The sequence below is a fragment of the Stegodyphus dumicola genome, chromosome 9 (assembly GCF_044657685.1).
Source record: "Stegodyphus dumicola isolate Sdum_Otavi_A_Nest chromosome 9, ASM4465768v1".
Taxonomy (NCBI): Eukaryota; Metazoa; Arthropoda; class Arachnida; order Araneae; family Eresidae; genus Stegodyphus; species Stegodyphus dumicola.
Window position 1 is genome coordinate 47912894 of NC_140776.1, and position 22343 is coordinate 47935236.

At 35.0% G+C, this 22343-nt stretch overlaps 1 protein-coding gene across 3 annotated transcripts in view; it reads left to right on the plus strand.

Annotated features, from left to right (window-relative positions):
* The window catches only part of LOC118193420 (beta-1,4-galactosyltransferase galt-1-like), a 67772-nt gene that overhangs the window by 38392 nt on the left and 7037 nt on the right, over positions 1-22343 (plus strand). For all 3 annotated transcript variants that reach the window (XM_035364506.2, XM_035364507.2, XM_035364508.2), the window contains exon 3: positions 11954-13925. In XM_035364506.2, the coding sequence (XP_035220397.1) occupies positions 12374-13925 (1552 nt within the window). In that variant the 5' untranslated portion in view covers positions 11954-12373. The remainder of the gene's footprint in view (positions 1-11953; positions 13926-22343) is intronic.

Genomic DNA, 22343 nt, shown 5'->3' on the forward strand with positions numbered 1-22343 from the left:
CAAACCATGACGTAGAAGTCCTTTGAATCACTTTCTCATTAAAGCTCCCTATCAGGTGATGAGCTGCAGAAGAGTTAAAATTCCACTGGATTTTGATTGGTCAAGCTTCAGCTTCAATAAAATCCCAGTTTAGGAATTTAAAATGTTTTTTGGCTCCTATAAAATTACTTCCATTATTACTGTAAATAACTTCTTGCAATAAACCTGCGAAATCTAATAAAAACTTTGAGATGAAAAAAATATTACCAGCACTAAGTGAATAACTTATACGCAGCACAAGTAAACAAAATTATTCAGGCATTTTTCTGACTTTTTTAAAATAGCGGATCTGTTAAATCCGCTACATAGATATTAATACCAGAAGCGTCTCTAACTCTATTTTTAGGTAAAGATACTGCGATACTCTCCTTTTATTTAGCTTGATGATTTCTGCATTTTTTGCATGGAGTTACAACTCTTCGAACTGTCTTTCTACTTTTAAGTATCCAGAATGTTTCTCTTAGCTTGAAAACAAAAACATAAGCCAACGCGGTGCATCTTTAAATGCATACGTTTAATGATATACTCGTATATTCAACAAGGGTATCACTGCTTGGAAGTAGCATGGGGTAGATAAAATCTTCGTGATCTCTTTTTTCAGTCAGCTTGGTTATGGAATTTTCTCCATCCGTAAAGATAGTTATTGATTCCAATTCCTTAACCTTTTCTGCGTCAAATACTTCTTGTTTTGTTAACTTCACAAGAGTCTTCTCTGCTGCAGACAGTTCATATACTTTCAATTAGCTAGTTTCTTTTACTTTCTTACCGTTTTGTACGTTCCTAATGAATATAAGCATCCGTTCTTAAAATGTTTCACGAATGTCTTTCACGTATTCATGTCGCTAATACCATTTAATATTCTATTAATTTGCTGACAGGGCATCCTCTGGAGCGTAAATTAAGGGGATTTCTGCTCCTGGAACATGGTGTCGGTCTTGAGGTTTTGTCAGTTTTCGTACTCCTTTAATTCTGTTGTTTATGAATGTTCGTCAAGTCTCATTATTCTTAATCGAATAGAGGGCTATTGTAGAATCTGTCTAATAGTATTCTTTCGAAATCTGAATCCCAAGATTTTTTTCACAGATAAAGCTCCAGTGAAACAGAACATGAACTCAAGCCTGGGGATTGCGCATTCTTTAAATGGAGCTACTCTGGACGTGACTCAATGAAGCTGCACAGTTAATTGCTTCTGATTTTCGCTTTTTATGAAACGATTGCATATAAATTCTTCGAGACATCAGTGAAAGTACGCAGGTTGTAAGACCGCATATCATTTAATGTTGTCTGTGTATGAAAATTTCACTGAGGGCAGTAAAGGTACGTCGTTCATCCACTTTAAGACTTTCACTTTAATATCGTCTGAGAGTCCAGCATCCCAACTAAGTTTTCTTCCGAGGTCTTTTGCAAGCATAACTTTAGAAGAAGGGCGAAAAAGCAACTCATTCCCATTGGATCGAACATTTTATGTACAAGATATAGCTAATTCCGTCTGGTCACGCAGCTCATCTAATCCTATATTTCGAACGCCACAATATAGAAGATCTTGTTAGTTATCACAAAAGTCCTATTACTTTTAAAAAACTGAGATTCGTTATAAACCTCTTTAATTTATGTTTTCTACCATTCTCTTAAATCGAAATGTGCATTTGCCATAATTTCAGTTACCTGTTGAATGAAAAAACTTGCATCTTCTTCAGAATCTCTCGGAGTCACACAATTATCAACATTAAAGGAAACTTTAAGCTTCTTAGCGATACTTTTGAGAGATGGCTGATACTGCTTCAAATGTTAGTCAGCCACAGCTCCTAAAAGAAAAGAACTGCAGTTTAGTCTGAATACCACGCGACAGAGGCGAAATTCTTTATCTCTGAGAGCTCAACATCCTTTGAACAGAGAAATTTCATCTCTTTCATATTAATTCACGGAAATTTGCAAGAATGCTTTTCCTATATCCAAAATAATGTCGATCCTCTTCTCTCTAAATTTAAGCAGTATTGCTAGAAGCAATTCCCTTTTGTTAAATAGTCATTTAGGGGAAAATGCTTTCTTTCTACACGACACGTTAAATACTGGTCTATTCGGTGTCGAAAAATTTTCTTTAAAAACTGGTTGATGTGGAAGGTAGTGTATGTTTTTCTTTGTTTCATTATTTGGCACTTATTCGACCACTCTTGATTGTAACCGGTCTTGGATTACTGCTTTATAATTTTTAAATCTTTCTTCTAATTCAGATTTCCTTTGTAGTTGCAAGCAGTCTCTTTTCAACAATATCTGACTAGTAAATTGTCTCAATCATCATAGCAAATTGACTTAATATTTATCATCAACATATTTTACCAAGATCCTATGAAAGTGATTCAATACAGCCATTTCCAGTTCTACACTATACTTGTTTCACTGGGATCAATTATGCTTCAAATACCAATCACATATGTTTCCGCTACGAGGGATTGGACGTCGAAAGGGATAATTCTTAGAACGCGAACATTTCTAGGAAACCCACGTAGCTAGGTTATCATTTTCACTTACTGCAAAGACTTAAATGCCAAACAGTATACAATAATCGATTATTGCTCAGATTGGGATCACGTGATCCTCAGAAGTAGAACTTTCGTCTGATTGGTTAATCTCTACCCGACGCAGAGCTGCAGCCGAAACATTTTCGGCGAGGTTTCAAAATATCCCGCGTAGACGGTACATCATTTCCGTAGCTAGGCGGGACTTCGCTTCCAGCGGAGCTGTTTTTTTTTCTAGGAATCCTCCTGGTTAAACCAGTGCTTCCAGAATCTTGTTTCTCAGAAATGCCCAGTCTAGCAGGAACCGTCGCTAGATGTGATAACCCCTTAAAACAACCAATATCCACAAATTCTCTAAATTATTGCTGTGGATTAACATACTAATTAACAAAGATCAAGTACTTTGATATGAAATGCAGTTGTTTATCTTACCCATAACCAACCAACAGAGTAGTTTAACCAGATGACAAGTGGGAAAGATTCCCAGTTAAAAAAGTCCATTATAATTCAATTCCAATCAAAAGTTCTGCAGGTAGCGAGTTTTTTACCCTGTAATTCAACCATCCAAAGTCCTTCTGGAATACTAGGAATGTACTGACAATAACTTTCTGGTCCAGAATTTGGATTTCCCAAGAGTTATTTCTTTTCTAAATTACTTCCCGATACTTTATAGCAGTGTGTTGCTTTCTGAAGCTAATAGCACCAAATACAACATGCTTTAGATTTTCACTTCATCGAGCAGTCTCTCCTGTTTTGTTCATGGTAGATTTAAGAATACACCACCTCTGTGATTCTATGTCATATAAAGCTCTTCTTTTCCCGTTTGGTTCAATCGACTCAAACAGAGTTTGTAGAAAACTCCTCTTTGGCTTTGGATAGATAATGTTACATTTTCATCCACATTAGCAGTCTCCGAATTAATCTTCTTAACATTAGACATTTCAGGATATAGTAATACAGTTCAATGTTTCTTTTTTACAAAATATACATCATTTTATTTTCGAACAATGTTCAATTCTCAGACATACAAAAAAGGTTTTATTTTTTTCTTAAAATACCCTTTTTTACTCAAAAGGCAATTTTTGGCCAGGTTTCATAGCTTTAGTCGATATTAAATACCGGGACATAAATTATGCCTTTTGTATACTTTTGATTTTTTTCCCTTTCTTTTCTTTTTTCCCTTTTTTCTTTTCTTTATTCTGTTTTTAAATTTCATTTGATTTGAAACCAGCTTAGGATAAAGAAATTCGTTTTTCGCCTTCAACTTCCGAACGAAGAAAAACAGTAATCGGGATAGTTTATCGCTATAAGGATTTTTTTTTTTTTTTTTTTTTTTTTTTTTTTTTATTGATAACTGGATTGATAACTGGTGGCAAAACTCTTAAGAAATTTTCGGGAATGAATAATTCCATCAATAGGAGTAACTGTTTTCTTTTCCTCTGATTTCTTTGGGAAGTTGTTTAATTTACATGAAAATTTTCTAAATTTTACGAATATCTATTATGTTTTTCCTCCCTTGGATTTTTCTCTAACTGAACCGTGTTGTAAATACTATGGCGACTATTTTATGCTTAATTTTTCGCCAAATTTTGGGAACATATGAATCCGGACCCGTTAACAGAACAAGTACTGCAAAGCAAATAATATTTTGATAATTTTCTCAATATTTGTTAACATCACATAATAAAACTTGAAAATACTTAATGAGATTTTCTTAATATCGTCTTAATTTTAAGATCATTAAAACAGGAATTTTATGCCTTTTACCCATCTAAAGTTTGCAGTTCTCATCATAGTTTCAAATAATGAAGTAATACTTATTTTATGTAAATGATGCGAAATACAACACGGGAAGACCTTAACCTGGAATCATATGTATAAAAACATATCTAATATATTCTTCTTCTTCAAGGTATTAGAATAAAATCAGAAGTGTTCAGATAATATTATAAAATGCTTTCTTAATAATGTGGCAAAGACTTTACGCATTCTTGGATACTACTGTGACCAATCTGACGTTTTCACACTGCTATTGTGTTTTCGATAAAGTTACTAAGTTGGCAATTTTTCAGCTTTCACCAGTATCTGCTTACGCGAGCATATAAAACACCTGCGACCGGCTAACAAACGATACCAGTACCTTACAAATATTACGCTAGCTATCACCTTTTCATTTTCAAAACTATATTTCCTTTTTCTGGATTGTTTAACTACCATCTGTTACTCTCATAAAAAAAATGATTTTAGCCACACGAGTTTCAGCCGGCTTTTTTACTTTTACTTATTTCTTTTTAAGAATAACTCAAAACTTTGGTTTGATTTATTTGAATATAGCAAAGCACTCGAAGACTATCTGCATAAGGCGAAGTATGCCTTCGGAGAGGGCTTTCTAAAGAAACTGGCTCGCATACATGTTACACACAGGAAAACCCCCGAAGATGTCCATGCAGCTGGCCCGTTCTAGATTGAAATCCTGGACATAATTACCAGTGTTCTTTACCACTCGACCACTGATGGAACAATAACTCGAAAGAATTTCATTCTTATACATATGTGCATGAACTTAATTTGGCTTAATCTAAACATTAGTCTAACCTTCTTTGATTTACTGGACAAATTAGCTATCCAACTTTAGCTTTCAATACCTAGAACATTGATTAATTATAACACTATCAAATAACATAAAGATTGATTTGCGTTTTATTTTGAAGTTATAGAAATTAAAACATTAAGAAATAAACTTACGCTGGAAAAACAAAAACGATCTAAGAAATAATAAGACAAATTAAAGCTTAAATTTTAAACACAACAACCTGGGTTTTCTATCTTGGGATTTCTAACATAATTTCGATCAGACAAATTCGCCAGCTCGTAGTATAGTGTTGATGCCAGACAATCACAAAAGACTTTCTCCGCGGAAAACTGAGTATTACTCCTTATTAAAGCTCACTTCGTTTGCATTTCTTGGTGAGTAGACGAAATAGGAGAACTGCAGTTAAGTTTCAACGTAGAAATAATTTGTAACTAAACCTTAGATATAAAAAATCGCCTCTGATGTGTGTGCTACGAGCACAATCATTCATCCAAAACTCATTAATATTGCATTTTAATACTTCTCTTAAACATGGGGCTTCTAGCAATTTTTTCTTTTCATTTCTCATTATAGGCCTAGAACTTTAAACATGACGTAAGACTTCTGTCCCTTTTCATATAAGAACTCATTTTTAAATAAATTTCGAAAAGCTTGGAAGCGAAAACATGAACAATGAAAGGAAGCTTCAATATATGTACTTTCAACTCTCAAATAATCAAATAACTGCTCCGAACGACGTCTACTGACAAAATCGCGGTAAATTTCAAGTGCTGATAAACGCAGGAGAAAAGAATAATCCATATTATAATCAACATAAAAAATACTAATCCCAATTTTCCTGTGTTTTCAAGCAGTTTAAGTTATGTAGAATGACTTCATTTGCTTATGTAAATTATATTAGTTTTAGACTTTAAAGGAACGCACTGTAAATAACGGAAGGGTAAACATAATTAGAAAGGAAAAACATTATGAATGGCCGTTTAAGAACAATATTTACAAGAGAAATTTGAATAATATCATTAGAGTTCAAACTCACCTAGAAAGTCTGCTGAGACGTTTTGTTTTTTTAGAATACAGTATTTATACATTCAGAATTATTGATTTATTGCGTATTATAATTATAAAATTTTTACACATTGTTACCTGCGTACGGGCTCGTAATGGATTTAATGCATATAGAACCGACCAAAACTCGATGAAATTTATTTTTCCGAAAACACTTTGCAATTCTGGAACATTTCACTCACAAGTATTCGTACAACACTTCTCAGTGTGACAGAGCACAATCATTAATTACCATTTCAAGTTACTAAGAACGTTGAACACAAGGAAATGCAATGAGCCTCAAATGCGTAAGCTTTCACGGTGATCTGTAAATACATTGACTCTTAATACTCCAAGCTTAACTGGAAACTGATGCTCTCTCCGGTCTTCTATAGTGTTCCCCTGTCCGCGAAGAAATTTCCAGTACCTTCAATTTCTCGAAATTGCTGAAAGGCATACACAGTTACAGTTAGTAAGCTGATCCAGAAAGTAATTACCGTTTGTACATATCTCCTGCGCATCTGACAGCACGAAGGTCGCTCATTCGTTGTTACATCTTTCAATTCGAGAACGAATTAGTCTAGCCACTTTGTTTGTTTACGTTAGCGTTTGAAGTCACTGCTTGTCGGTAATGATGTTTAAAACAATCAGTCGGCCTGCCTGCTGTGAAATAAAAGCCATTATCAAGTTTTTTGACGCGAGAAATGTTCGAGCTTGTTAAATTTATCGTCAGATAAATGAGACGTGCTGAGAGAACTGTATGACTGAAGATATGGTGTTAAACGGGTTAGGATGTTTCACGAAGGAAGGGAAAATGTCCAGACGAGGAGCACAGTGAACGCCAGTCATTGATCACCGATGAATTGGTGCACTGCCAAAGAATTGGTGACGAAAACATTCGTTTCATTAGGCAATTCCCGGTTTCTGAATTTTCAATGCATTTTCGAAACATTTCACGATCTTCATTACATGAAATTGTGATTGAATAATATCATTAAAAAACTGTTTTTGCGATGTGTACCTAAAACACTAACTACCATCCAAAAACTGAAAAGCATGGGAACAGCCTTAGAGTTTTGTAGTGTTATGCGACAGAAGGAAATGATTTTTTGAAAATGATTGTCACTGGCAATAAAACACCGATTTGCTACGAGACACCTGAAGCGAAATGACAGTCACTAGAATAGAGGCATACTGGTTTCCTGAAACCCAAGAAAGCAAAGTCACTTCTTTCTTCAAGAAAAATCATGTGCACCATGTTTTGGAACTGCCAAGAAGTTTAGTTAGTAGACTGGAGAGAGCGATACGATACACACGATACAGAACAAAAGACGTGGACTACTGACTTCTGGTATTATATTGGTGCATAACAACATGCGACAGCATACTGCACGTGTAACGGATGACTTGCTTGATTAATTTCTGTGGGAACAATTTTGTCACCTTCCTTATAGGCCTGACTTAGCTATATCCGACGTCCAGATACACGTCGAGGACTGGATCAGGTCACAAGCGGCTGAATTCTACTAAGCGGGTATGTTGCAATTAGTGGCAGGATATGGCATATTCCTTAATTCGCCTGGTGAATATCTCGAAAAGTATTTTAAGGTGTGTAGATTTTTCTATAATAAAATGCAATTAAAAACAAATTCCTGATTTTTTTTAAAACTCAAATTGTGCTTACTTTTTGGATGAACGTTGTGCATAAGTAAGAATACAGTTGCATAGGGATCGTACCAGTTAGAGTTACATAAGGATGTTACAGTTATAGTTACGTAGGTATGGAACCTAAATGTCGCCAAATGGTCACCAGGCTTGGCGACTTTTGGCGATTTATTACCAAATTAGGCGGTAAAAATTATTCGCCAAGATTATTGTCAATTGTCACTCTCTCGCCAGTTTAGTGATATAGCTTTACCTCAGTGTTAAATGGATTTACCCCAATAACCCTATTTTCCCGTTGTTTCTTCTAATGTTTAGGCCTGCCATGTTACATTATGCAACAGATACTACAATTTATATATAATTTAACTAACATTATTTACACATATACAAACTTCGTAACAGTATTATTAAATTGTGTACTGATGAGGGTAAAAACAACCCCAAAACGTCATGACTAGCTATACTTTTTAGCCGCTTTAAGAACTTAATTTTTTTACTATTAAATTGTTGATTACAAATTGCTGATATATAGATTAGTATGTCACGCACAAAATTCCATAGCATACATTTTAAATAATATTGATTTAAGAATTGTACATTACAAATTATGCAATACATCTTATAACATTTATGCACATGGTGAAAGAACGCAGCAGCAAGAAAGATGCGAAGACATTCTGATTACTAAGCGATATTAATTCCTTGTTGCTAATTCTTTCACACTAGAAAACATATTTTGCATATTTACTTAATATGCCGCAAAGTTACTTAAAATATCACAGACACAAAATCATCTTTTACACATTGTAAATACTAATTCATATTTTAAAACTTCTTATTCACTGATTACAATAACATTGAGCCATAGCGTTAATTTATAAATAATCATAAAATTTGTAATCATAAAATTTTAATCATTGTTAATAATCATAAATAATGTAATCATTGTTAATAATCATAAAATTTGTAATCAGTAATATTCTTATTACTGATTACAAATTTTATGATACAGTTTCTAAAAATTTATAAACAGGATGAAAGACTACAGAAGCAAAAAAGATACGTAAGGCATTCCGATTGCTGTCGATATTTAATTCTTTTAACTAATTTGGTCACTGAACAAACCGCTTACATAATTTGAAGGAAATCAACAGCGACATTCGAACCGTTTTGTAAACTGCTTCAACAATGAATTCAGTCGCCACAGTCTTTCTGCCATTACGTTTTTCATCATAAACGTCTATTACTGCTTCTTGAAACTTCCGCACTATTTCTGTCACTCATTAAGACTTCTCTACAGACGTGCACAAGGTGCAACGAATTTCGATTGCATTTTGTCCTTCAACGTGAGTAAATATAAAATACCTAATTTCACATCTCGTAGGTGCACTGATTTCATTAGATACATGTATGGGCACATTACTTAAAAATGAATAGACTTTTAGCACAGATGACATACTACTTACCAGTAAATATCCCTGTCCATGTGCCCCCTCGCTGTGGTAAGAAAGTTGTTTTTTTTTATCTCTACCGGTTGAAATTTTATATTGAAAGTTAATCTTTCGATCTCTTTTCGACATACATATAAAATACGAAAGAGAGAAAAATTCTTCATGATAAAGAATTTTTTAACCTTTTGGAGAGCAAGCCATCGATAGCCATTTTTTCATTTCAAACAAAGTTATAACGAGATACATGCATAGAAAGTACTCTAAACTGGTGTAAGCAGGAAGCCGAGGATGTCCATTAATCTAATTTATAGAAGCCCGCTTGAACTGGACTATTGAAACCGACCCTAACATACTTTCTTATGGCTCTCTGCAGACTTTAGCATAGTCCCATAAGAAGACATCGAATGATGATAAGACAAGGAGGAGAGCCAAACAAGTCCTTCGCCAAAGCGATTCGAGAATCTTCTTGCGAAGGCACGATTGTCATAAGAATTCTGAGCACATCCAGATTGTCGCCTGTTGAATGTGAATAAGCTGCATTCTTCTGAAACCACGTACATATTTTTCCAGTGGTCCATGATCCAGGTTTCGTCGTAGACATTAGGAATTAACCGCATTCTCAAGAACTCAGTGTGGAGTTCTGAATGTAACTTGAAAGATGTGATATCACTTCTAAGAGTTTCTCTGGAGGTCTCTGGTCACATAAAGCGTTAGGATAGATAAAAAGATACAAATATCTGATGTAGTAGCCAACACATGACTTACCAGTTCCATATTAAGACATGGAGGTGGTGGATGTGCAACGAACTTTAAGTAAGGCACTTCCAGTTGTCCAGTTCCACAGACACTTCCAGTTGATTGTTAGTAGATAAAGTCTAATTTGTTTCTAAACGCTATGGCTCAATGTTAGTTATAAACACTATGTACATTTTATTTTTCCATACAATAGTCAATGATATCGATACTTGCTGATCCGTTCTCATACTTTAATTTTAAAATTTCGCATTGATCATAGTATATCCTCTGCTCATATACTGTTTCGGATTCACAAATTATATTACTTATAATAAAATTTTAAAGTAACATATCTTTAGAATTTCGAGAGACTGTTAAGTGTTGCTACATTTGTTTTCATATTCGCTATATTATTTACATTTGCTACATTATTTCTTTAAAAATAACGCATAGCTATGGTGGCAGCATCCTTTTATTTGAAAAAGAATTCGCCACAAAAATGAGACGAACACAAAATTGAGTATTGAGGCTAATTAACTGAGGCTTATTTAATGGTTTCATAATGAGCTTTTTTCTCGTCGCATTTAGCAAACTTCAAGAATACTTTAAACCTTTTTTTACCTCTACCAATCCCATTCCCATTTTTACCAAACATTTATAAATATTTCATTATTTAGCTTTTGTATGCATTCGTAAATCAAACATTTTACAGTTTACACATACACTTTATTATACATTACACTTCATTCATTATACATTACATTTCTCAAGACTGAACAATCTGCATCTACAAGCTTCTAAACATTGACTTAACATTTCTGCAGTGTTCTGGTATTAGGCAGTGTACTAGGTCATGGTGTTTTGAATAAGCGGAAGACGTGTGTATTTAAAAGCGTTTTTCGAAAATTAGCACAATTTTAGCTCGTGTTTTCCCAAAATAAAACAAAATTTCCACAGACACTTGCTAGTTTTGATGTAGCTCATTTTAATTTATCCAAACAAAAATTTTCGAACATCCTTGCACACAGGAATGAAAGTGCAAATGTGTTTCAATACTTTATTTAATTTTTCCTTTTTATCTTTCGGCCCACCAGCGGCCGAGCGGTAAAGACGCTGAACACTGGTAGTTCGGTCTGAGGTTCGAATCCCGCGAACGGGCTGGCTGCATGGGCGTTTTCGTGGTTTTCCCCATGTGTAACGTGTATACGAGCCAGTTTCCCTTAGAAAGTCCTCCACGAAAGGCATCCCTCCCTTTAGGCAGATAGCCCTCGTGTGCTTTGCCATAACTGAATAATCCAATCCAATCCAATCCTTTTTATCTTTCAATGCATTTATTCTATAGCTAATCATTTTTATGACAAGACTTCATTCCTTACCTAATCATGCAATACAAAACGAGAAGGCCGTACCCAAGTGTGCTATGAAGCAGAGTAGTTAGAAATTTAGCATAGCTACAAAAAGATTTACGCTTAGTTCGAACAGAAGCTTTAAATTCTGGAATTTTTTTCAAATCATGTCTCTCCTTTATGCTTAATTTTTAATTATTTTATTTAATCAGATATGCTTTTGCGCTTTTAAATTACTCATTTTATGAATTGACTTTTTAATATCTTGAAATAAGTTTTACTAAAAATGGGCTTTCTATTTTAAGATCTTAGAATTAGTTCTCTTGCAAACCTCATCCGAAAACCTTTTATTTGAAATGAACTCTTTTTTAAAAAATTTTCTTAGCTGCTAGAAAAAATAAAACGAGAAAACTCAAATAATTTAGTAAATTGTTTTTATACGCATTATTTGATATATATTTTTAATGCAGGATAATAAAAGTTTTTACTATCTTAAAATGCATAATTTTTTATCTTGCAGTTTCATTTAATGTGTAAAATTTGTATTGTTTTTCTCTGTTGCAGATGTCACTTCAGAGTGGTTTAAAAACTTACGAAGATGAAATGATGAAATAATTCAAATCGAAAATTTTCTTGTGAAGTTCATTTTCGAAAAATTCTGCAGTGGTAAACACAAAAAAGAATTTTCAAATGATTTAATTCAAGGGAAAAGAGCATTAAGTAATTCTCAAAGAAATGCAAAACATTTAAGTTTTCATTACAAGATTAAAAAGTACATGCCTTCTAAAATATGCTACAACAACTTAACTTTCTCTGTCATTCTAAAACTTCTTTAGCCCTTTGTTAGAAACATGATTACGTAAAATTGAGGAAACTGTGAGAATATCACTACTTTGAATTTACATGGACAATATTTTATAAAAAGATTTTTGTTACAGAAAATTTAGGGTTGCAAATTCGCATGTTTAAGTTCTTAGAATTGGGATGTCCAAATCACAGCGAGTTATTAGATCAATACGCTTCAAATACCGTGGATGGATAAGGCGCTTCATAACATGCTTTAACTTCATAGCGTTTGTTATTCTACTAATTATTGTTATACTTGTGGTAACTGTTCAAGATTTTCAAGATGAGAAAGAGTTGTCTAGTGTAAAATTAGATGATTTTCATCCTGCAACTTACCTTAACAAGGAATTAATTCAAACAGCTAGACATACGACAGCTAAAAAGATTGTTAAATATTATACGTCCATTAAAAGAAACATAACATCAAGTTCTCCACAAAACTACAAACTGTCGGAAAGTGCTGAGGAAGCGATGCCAGCGAGAGATGATATAATACAACCACAAATTTTCATGCCAAAAATTAAACTCCGTTATTATGCTAAACATTCTCGTTTAAAATTAAAAACCACAGAATCAAATACTATTTCTTTCAAAAAATTTAAGTATAGGGATTTTTTTAATGCTTTGGCTCATCCTAAGCTTTTAACTACAGAATCTCCTACTTTGTCCACACAGACTGAAAGACGTACAAAAACAGGCTTAAATGATTGGATACAAGCTAATAATCCACGAGACAAAGACAAATTTCTCGTTTATTCGGCTTACTGGGATGATAGATTTGATCTGAGTAATTACGTAAGAGTAATGGCCATTATGGTCACCAAAAATCCTCCTTCCACATTCTGCCGATTAGTGATGTCAGATGATACAACTATTGATGTTCCAGTTGTTACGAAAATAATGAATGAACATTGGAGATTGAAATATGCATCTTACTTCTTGTCGTGTCAAGTTTCTAAGAAAATCAAAGCTCCACTGAAAGTTTTAATGTCCCTTCATCGAAATTTTACTTCCGCTGCTTTATTACCAGTTTATCAGAATAAAGAAAATATAGCTTCGCCTAAAGGCGATTTTGCTGTATGTGTGAAACCTTTACATTACCACTACGACAGAGCCACGTGGTTAGTTGAATTCATCGAACTGCATAGGATTCTTGGTGTTGAACATTTCTTCTTCTACAACCACTCGGTTGGCCCAAATGTGGATAGTCTTCTCAGAGCCTACATTAGGCAGAAAATAGTGACGGTTCTTCCATGGAATTTACCACTTCGTTCTCAAAAGCAGATTAGAACCGAAGCTATATTCTCTTCATTAAATGACTGTGTGTTTAGAACAATGTATTTATTCAACTATGTTGTCATGTTGGACTTCGATGAATATATCATTCCCCGTGAACACGAGAGTTACTCAGAACTGATCCAGCAGCTGGAAGATGACAACAAAAGAATACGTGGAAAACCTGGCAGTTTTGTTTTTAGAAATACTTTCTTTTACCTTTACTGGAAAAATGACACAACAGTGTACGGTGTGGAGCCAGAAAAACCACCAGACTTTACTCCATATCTGATCACGCAGTACAAAACAAGAAGACTTTCTACGTCTATGAAGGTAGGAAGTCGATCCAAGTATATTGTGGTTCCGGAAAGGGTGATTGAAGTTGGTAATCATGTAGTATGGAGGCATACTTCAGGTAAGTTTGCTTTTTAAATATATGTTTTCCGAACTGCTTTATTAAAATTAAATTCTCATGCAAATGGCCCAGTTCCTCTCATTGTGCGTTCCTTTCAAAGACCATATGTTTAACCGCCGTAAAATAAATTAGTATATTATTTGGACCTAATTAAGACCTAAAGTTTAAATATTCTGTAAAAACTGTTATTTTTATTTAATGTAAGCTGTTTTGTTTAGCTATATTCGCTTGAGTGCTCTACTTATACCAACGTGAAGATTTTTCAAAATTAGCAAATTGCTTTTCTTAAAAATGTTCAGACAACATTGGAGGGAATATAGCATTGTAAGGTTTTAGTTTTGTTAGGTAGCTCATGTGCTTTACCTTACCTTGACTTTCTATTTCAGTCGCCCTCCGGAAAATAAGTTATATCTATATTTATTGTTTTAAATTATTCGTATATCCAGTAAATATAAATTATTGTGTTTTTCCTTGGGCACAGAATTTGGAACAAAATCACTCTGAATAGAGTATATCTGTTCGAGATGGCTGGCTATTGATTTTCCAGATTTTTAAGTACTATTAGCTCATCCAACGCCTACCATTGCTGAGTCAAATTTAAATTTATTCTATTAGGAGAATTCCAGTTTGCTGAGAGACTTAAGCGTGCACTAAACCTTAACAATTTGAGTTGACCATTTCCAATTTTGTTTTCTGAACTGAGTTCAGTAGTCTCTGGCCTGGCTTAGCTTATTTGATTATAAGCACATGAGGGATATCTGCCTAAGGAAAGGGATGTCTTCGTAGAGGGCTATCTAAGGAAAACTGACTCTTATGTAAGTTGCTCAGGGAGAAAAACCATGAAAAGGTCCATGCAGCCACCCGTTCGTCCGGGTTCGAGCCCCAAACCGAACTACCAGTGTTCAATGTCTTTACCGCTCTCCCGCTGGTGAATTCTCCGGTTAGTCTCTGATCTTGACCTGACTTTGCATTTTCTGAGCTGTGTTCATCTACCTTAATTTGGTCTTGAAATTTACAGCCGATCTTGCGTTGTTACTTTTCTTAATTTGTGCTTCCATGTGTTACAGAAATCAATAAAATATTTTAGTTTGAAAATTCCCCAATAACCAAAATGGTAATCAGACACGAACAATTGTTAACTGAGATCTAAGAAATATCAGTTGAAATACTAAGATCTGAGAAATGTCAATTGAAATACAGAGATCTGGGAAGATTAAAATTCTGCAACATTACAATGATAAAATTATTGGTTAATGTGTTTGTTTCATTGCTAATTAGTTGGATGCAGAAGTCATGTCATTTTTTAACAGTTCTAGTGTTGTGAATTATTATCATCGTTCAAAGACTCGATAGAAAAAATAAAATTAGAAGTTGTGCTTAAAAACCTTTTAGTTGACAGGATAAACTAGTATATAATCATTTACGATATTTCTTTTTAAGAGTAATTGCCCTCTGGCTCTTAAATCTTCCGTTGAATCAGATTATAAGTTGCTAATTGAAATTATCTAAACATAAATCTAAGCAACCCTTCTCTTTTTGTCACTGAGTAATCAATCTATGTGTAAAGACAGTGTTAAAAATTTAAAGCCCAATTAAAATTATTATTTAAAATATGTCGATTAAATTACTAAATAAGTAATTCGATCTAACATGCCTAAGATCAATAGTTTAGCTATTCAAATTACATCTCAGAAAATAAAAGATGTAAAGAGAAAAATACCCTCTCCTCCGCCCCCCCCCATCAAAAAAGAAAGAAAAATTTGAAAGCTTTCAGGTTTTACATTACACTTAAAGGGGGAATTTTTTTTTTTTTTTAACGTTTTGTGTGTTACCTTTGTTTATTAAATATCATGTTCTTCGCACTTAAATCATAAAATTCAGTTCAACAGCAATATCGCAAAATAATTTTAAATGAGCATATCTTTAGAATTTCCGATACACAGTCTCGCGTGCTGGAGATACATTTTTTTTTTTTTTTTTTCTTTTTTTCTTCCTCGCAGTGTTGCCATTGCACGCTTTGAAATCGTTGAGTTTGTTAATCAAAAATTTGTTAAAGGTTTACAAAATATGAAATAGATAATAAAACAAATTCCAAATTAGGACTTAGGACAAATTAGGAGGATTACGTTATTCAAAATTTGCTGGCTCTAGTTACCGTTGTTTTATCACAGTGCTAGAAACATACATATATTTATGCAGATTCTTTATCATTTAATCTTTTTAAATATAATACAGGGCTGTAATACTGGCTGGCGACAATTCGAAAAGTGATTCAAAGCATTTAAGTTTTCAATGCAAAATGCCAAAACGAAATTCATAGCCCTTCTGGGCTAACGCCGTCTGGGCTAAAAAAAAAGTATCGTTTTAACAAATTTTCAATTTTGCCAAAGTTTTGGATTACAAAGCTAAATGCAGAAATTTGAGCACGTAGGAGCAATTCATTATGAATTAATTTTTCATTAATTATACAGAGTCTAACAAATAAACTTGATAAGTTAAGAAAAATTCCAATAATAAAGATTTATGAGATAGACAATAGAAATTTACTAGCTTATATACTGGACCTTTTTAGGGCTATAATAAAAACAGTGCATCAGATGATTACTTAATGGAAACCATGGGAGGTAGGAATAGAAGAAGACGCCCTCCTTCCATGTCGGTTGATGCTGTGAATTCCAGATTTGATAGTGAAATGGGGTGTGGCACTTTTGTTTACAACGAGCGCACCTTACTTTGCTAACTTGTTAGGAACTGGAACATCGGGTGGTCCACGGAGGTAAATTGATAAGTTGACTAAGTTCATTGATCGTTCTCTATTAAGTAAGTTGAAAGAACAAAAACTGTTCATACAGAGTGCGGCAGCGTTCATAGTAGGATATTAAAAACACTTCATGAGGCAGTAACTGTAATTTATTTATTACCTCTTATGTCAATTAAAGGTATGTCATTTACTAATGTGTAAGTCATTGTCCATTGGGTGGATTACTTTTTGAATATGATGCCCCATCTGCACAATACATTCATCTAGGCGGCGTTGGAAGCTTGCCACAACTCGGCGTAACGTATTCCCTGGGACATTGACGACGGCAGTTCTGATGCGATCCTTCAACTCAGGAATGGTGGCACAACTTGTTCGGAAAACTTCTTGCTTTAGGTAGCTCGAAAGGAAAATGTCTGTACATGAGAGATCGGGTGAGCGAGGCGGCCAGGAAATGTCACCAAAACGAGAAATTACTCTACCTGGAAATGTCTGTCGCAATGGTCCATCCATCTGGAATTTTCTGATAACGCCCCAAGTTTAAATGTTGTCGAAATAGACGCTGGGTAGCAATAACAGAGTAGTTATTCTTGAAATAACTGTTAAAAAATTTTATCAACTTTGCACTATTAAAATTTTTTGATCATTAAATAGATAAGTGAAAGTTCACTTACCTTCTAAATAGGGCTGCCCTGAACTGCCTGCTTTTCCTTCTTGTAGGTATCCGTCTCTATGATGAACTTCGATTCACTTCGAAACACAGCTATAAACTTTTTAAGAAATTTTAATTCATATGAAAGATATCTACAAAATATTTACAAGTTATAATGATTACAAGCATAATTTATACGGAGACGGTCTATCGTTATACATCCGTTAGACGCGTCACCCGTTCAACTGATTACTTTTAGTCTCTTTCGCCAGAGGGCGTTCGTGGAAGTAAAGTTCTAGTAAGTAAACGCGACACTCCCACCTTGAGGTCCAGTATCAGCAGAGGATGGACCTCAACTGACCTGTAGTTCAAGTCTTTTGAGGTTTCGTCATACGTCGAGTTCCGTACCTCACTAGCATATCCGACTCAGGTGTAAAGTTGAGTTCAAGAGGTATGAGGTTCTTAGTAGGTCTTATAATCTCCCGTTGTGCAGTTTTCAGTTTCACTAATCTAATGTGTCCGTCGTGGGATGGAAAAATTTCCACGATTCTAGCTAAGGGCCAGTTTATCCTTTTTTCGTTGTTGGACACAATTACAAGATCACCAACTTTCACAGAAGATGGTTCGCGGATGAATTTTGAGCTCTGTTTTAGTTGCCCTAAATATTCTGATCGAAATCTTTTTCGTAAATCTTTTCTCAATTTGGCTCTGTAAAGGTATCTTTTATTGATGGATTTAGAATCCAAAAGATCTAATTCAGGAACTCCAGTCTCTGGAATTTCTGTTAGAAACATTGCTGGGGTGAGAGCTCTTAAATCCTTTACGTCTTCTGACAAATACGTGAGAGGACGGTTGTTCATAATGCTCTCGCAGTCACAAATGATTGTCAACAATTCTTCGTAGTTCAGAGAAGATTTTCCTAGTACCTTTCGAAGAATTCTCTTTAGTACTCCAATTAATCTTTCCCACCACCCTCCCCACCATGGCGAGGAAGGGGGGATAAATTTCCATTCAATTTTCTTAACTGTTGCATTTTCTAAGATAGAATTTCAATCTATGGTCTTAAACAAATTATTTGATCCAACAAAATTGGTTCCATTGTCAGAGTATACAGTGACAGGTTTACCCCTTCGAGCGATGAATCGCCTGAACGCGTGCAGGAAACTTTCAGTTGATAGAGATGAGACTAGCTCTAAATGAACTGCTCTATATATTGCGCAAGTAAAAATGACGATCCATGTTTTTTGGCCTCCTTTTAAAATTAAGGGACCCGTCAGATCAACACCAATAATCTCAAAAATTAAAGCATCTCTTATTCTGTCTTCAGGTAGTGGCGCTTGAGGAATCTTATATGAATCAGACTCTAACCTTCGACATCGTACACAGTTTTGGATAACCTTGCGTACGGTCTTCCTACTCTTTATGATCCAATATTTTTCACGCAAAGCGCACATAACGAATTGTACTCCAGCGTGACTTAGCCTTTCATGTTCAGATTTGATCAGTTTTAATACTAATGGATGTTCTGAGGGAAGTAAAACTGGGTAACGAAAGTCAGCATCATCATCTCTCTGAAAGATCCGTGTCTTCACTTTTATAAGGCCATCGGAGTCCATGATAGGTTCTAGAGCACGTATTCTTTTATCTTTTAATCCTTCGAAAGATTCTCGTTGGATGAGTCGGAAAACCACTGTTTCAGCTCCTTTTAATTCTTCGACTGAAATTCTCCCATGAGTTCTTTCAGATGGTGGTGTTGTAGCATTTTTAATGAATCTAAAGATCCAAGATACGACCTTTATGATCTTTTCGAATTTTGAAATATTGTCAAAAAGTTTAAATTTATCTGTATTCGTGTTATTGCTGGCTGAAACCACAGTTCGTTTTCTCTCTCCATTTACTATATCGAAGTCAGGATGTTCTCCATCTGCAATAGGCCACTCTTCTGGAGGTCGATAAATCCAATCTGGTCGTTTCCACCATTCGGATTTCCTCAATTCTTTTGCAGAGCAACCGCGTGATGGCAAATCCGAAGGATTAAACTTTCCGGGAATGTGATGCCAGTGATCTGGGTTACTCAATTTTCGAATCTCATTTACTCGATTGGCTACAAAAGTGGACCAATTCTCTTTCTGTTTTATCCAAAAGAGAGCATTTGTGGAATCCGTCCAGTAAAATACTGGAACCTCTTTTAGTTTCAAGTCTTCTCTTATTGTATGAGAGAGCCTGGCTCCAATAGTGCAAGCGAGTATCTCTAGTCGAGGTATGGTGAGTGCTTTTAGGGAAGCAACTCTTGCTTTAGATTGTATCAATTGACAAGTGACTCCACTCTCACCGCTGTGTCTAAGAAAAATGCAGGTCGCATACGCGTCCTTGCTTGCGTCCGAAAATACATGCAGAGTGGTACTTTCGTCTATTTTGGGAAGCAATCTAGGAATTTTGATGTCTTTCAAATATTTTAACTGAGATGACCATGTGAAAAATTTCCTTGCTAGATCATTCGGCAGATTAGTATCCCAGTTAATTTTCTGTTTCCAGCACTCTTGCAGAATCAGTTTAGGCATGAGAGTAACTGGACTAGTATAAACCCAATTGGGTCAAAGATTTTACTCAATTCGGAAAGAACAGATCTTTTGCTCGATACAGGGTTTTCTTCATGTTTTACGTGACAAGACAAAGTATCGTCAAACAAGTCCCATTTCAATCCCAATACTGACACAACATCTTCATAATCTTTATCAGAAAGGTTTAGAATTGAAGTTTCATTTTTAAGTCTATTATGTTTCCAACCTCTTAGGTCAAATTTTGCAGTAGCCATTATTTCTCTAGATCCTTTAATAAATGAGTTTAATTCTTCAATTGATTCCACGCTCGCTACGCAGTTATCCACATACATGGCTTTCTTTAGCTTTGAAGCTATTTCCTGATGATGTTTTGGTACATTTTCCAAATGGTAGTTAATCGTGGCAGCGAGTAAAAAGGGGCTGGCGTTTACGCCGAATACAACCCTTCGGTGCCGATATATAGTCAGTTTTTCAGGCTGTCCTTTCTCCCACCATAGGAACCGGAGAAAATCTCGATCCGCTGGGTTCACACCTATCTGAAGAAATGCTCTTTTTATATCCGAAATTACTCCATACTTTCCCTCTCGAAATTTCGTCAAAAGTTTGGGGATCAATTCAAGATAATTAGGACCCTTTTCCAGGCAGTCGTTCAGAGAAACCGAATTTTTCTCCTTTGCAGATGCGTCGAACACTGGTCGAATTTTGGTAGTCGAATTTTCCCGAAACACGGCTCTATGTGGCAGATAATGCCCTTTGATCTTTTCTGCTTCCGAAATATCGATAGGTTCAATTATTCCCTCTTCTACCCAATCCTTTAAAACAGTTTCGTAGGCTTCCAAGGAATTCTTAGTCTGAAGGGTTCTCACGCAAGACTTCAGACGCTTTTCTGCAAGGATTCTATTATCTGGCAACTCAGGATGAATTTGAAGCCATGGAAGTGATACCTGATATCTTCCAGCGTCATCTCTTTCTAAAGTACGGATGAAATAATTTTCTGTAGCCTTTTCTATTTCTTGTTTTGTTTGCGAAAGAGCTGGTTCAGTTATTCCGATAGAATCAAGAGACCACAAGTCACAAATTTTTCTGTCACTAATGTGTAGTGATAAAAGAATTTCATTAAAATTCTTTCCCTTTACCTTTGTTCTCCCTAATATTGTCCAACCAAGGTGTGTATTCATCGCTACTAAACTCTCCGTTACGTGTATTATTTCCCCTGTAAAGAGTTTACCGGCATAATCTGCTCCTACAAGCATGTGTATTTTGTTAGGGTGTTTTTCAAATAAACAAGAATTCTCATTAGTTACATCACTGGGAAAAATTTTGTAACCTCTAAGTTTCTTTAAGCATTCCCTATCCTCCAATTTTGGAATATGTGAGCATATGGTTTTTTGGCTGAAAACTTCCATTTCGCATGTGAATCCTGTTTCTGGATTATTTAACTTAATCAGATACTTGTTGTGATTTTCCCTTTTTTCTATTCCTCCAAAAAGCCCATGAGTCACACTTTCCTGACCTAAAGATTTTAGTTTTAATTTCTCCGCAAGAAATGTGCTGATATATGATCTGCTACTTCCGGTATCCAGAATTATTCGTATAAAATTGCTTTCACCATCTCCGTAAACATTGACAATTAAAGTTTGCAAGATTACGCTTTCATAGGATGAATTATTCGTTAAGGCCTTATTTTCAATTTGTTCTTCCTTAATTTCTCCGTTTTCGTTTTTAAAACACATTATAGTGGCATGTCGTTGTTTACATAATTCACACCTTATTCTAGAAGTGCAATTAAAACTAAGATGCCGTGGGTGTAAACAGCGATAACATATTAATTTCGCTTTGCATTTCTCCCTTTTTTTCTCAGTAGGCCATAAAGATGCTTGTTTACACGTTATAGACTCGTGATCAGAAGAGTCGCAGAAAACACATGATGTTTTTCCTCCCCGCAAACTTGCGTTCGTCAACTCCGAAGCTGTGTGTTTCGCAATAGGTCTGGTTTCACTCAGTTTGTTATGCTTTTGCGGCGCCGCCTTTGGCTGGACCGTCTGGAATGTACGTTCCCGCGCAACTAATTGCTCAGAAAGAAATTCCACTAGGTGACTCAAATCGTAATTTGATTTCCGAACTGTTTTATTATACTCCAAAACCAAATCTGGGGGCAATGTTTTAAGCAAAATAGGTGTTAATAAAGCTCCATATGTTTCTGAGGTCATATTTAATGATTCAAGACATCGAATATGTTTCTGTATATAATTGAATAACTTACGGAAATTTTGAATGTCATTAGAATCCTTTAGATGTCTTATTTTCAGTAATTTATCTATATGGGCGTTGATCAGTACATCTTTATTTCCAAATCTTTCTGTGAGGAGTTTAACTGAAGTTTTGTAATTTTCTTCGGTTAAATCGAAACCGTCAATGGTGTTATAAGCAGTGCCTCCCAAAAAGGA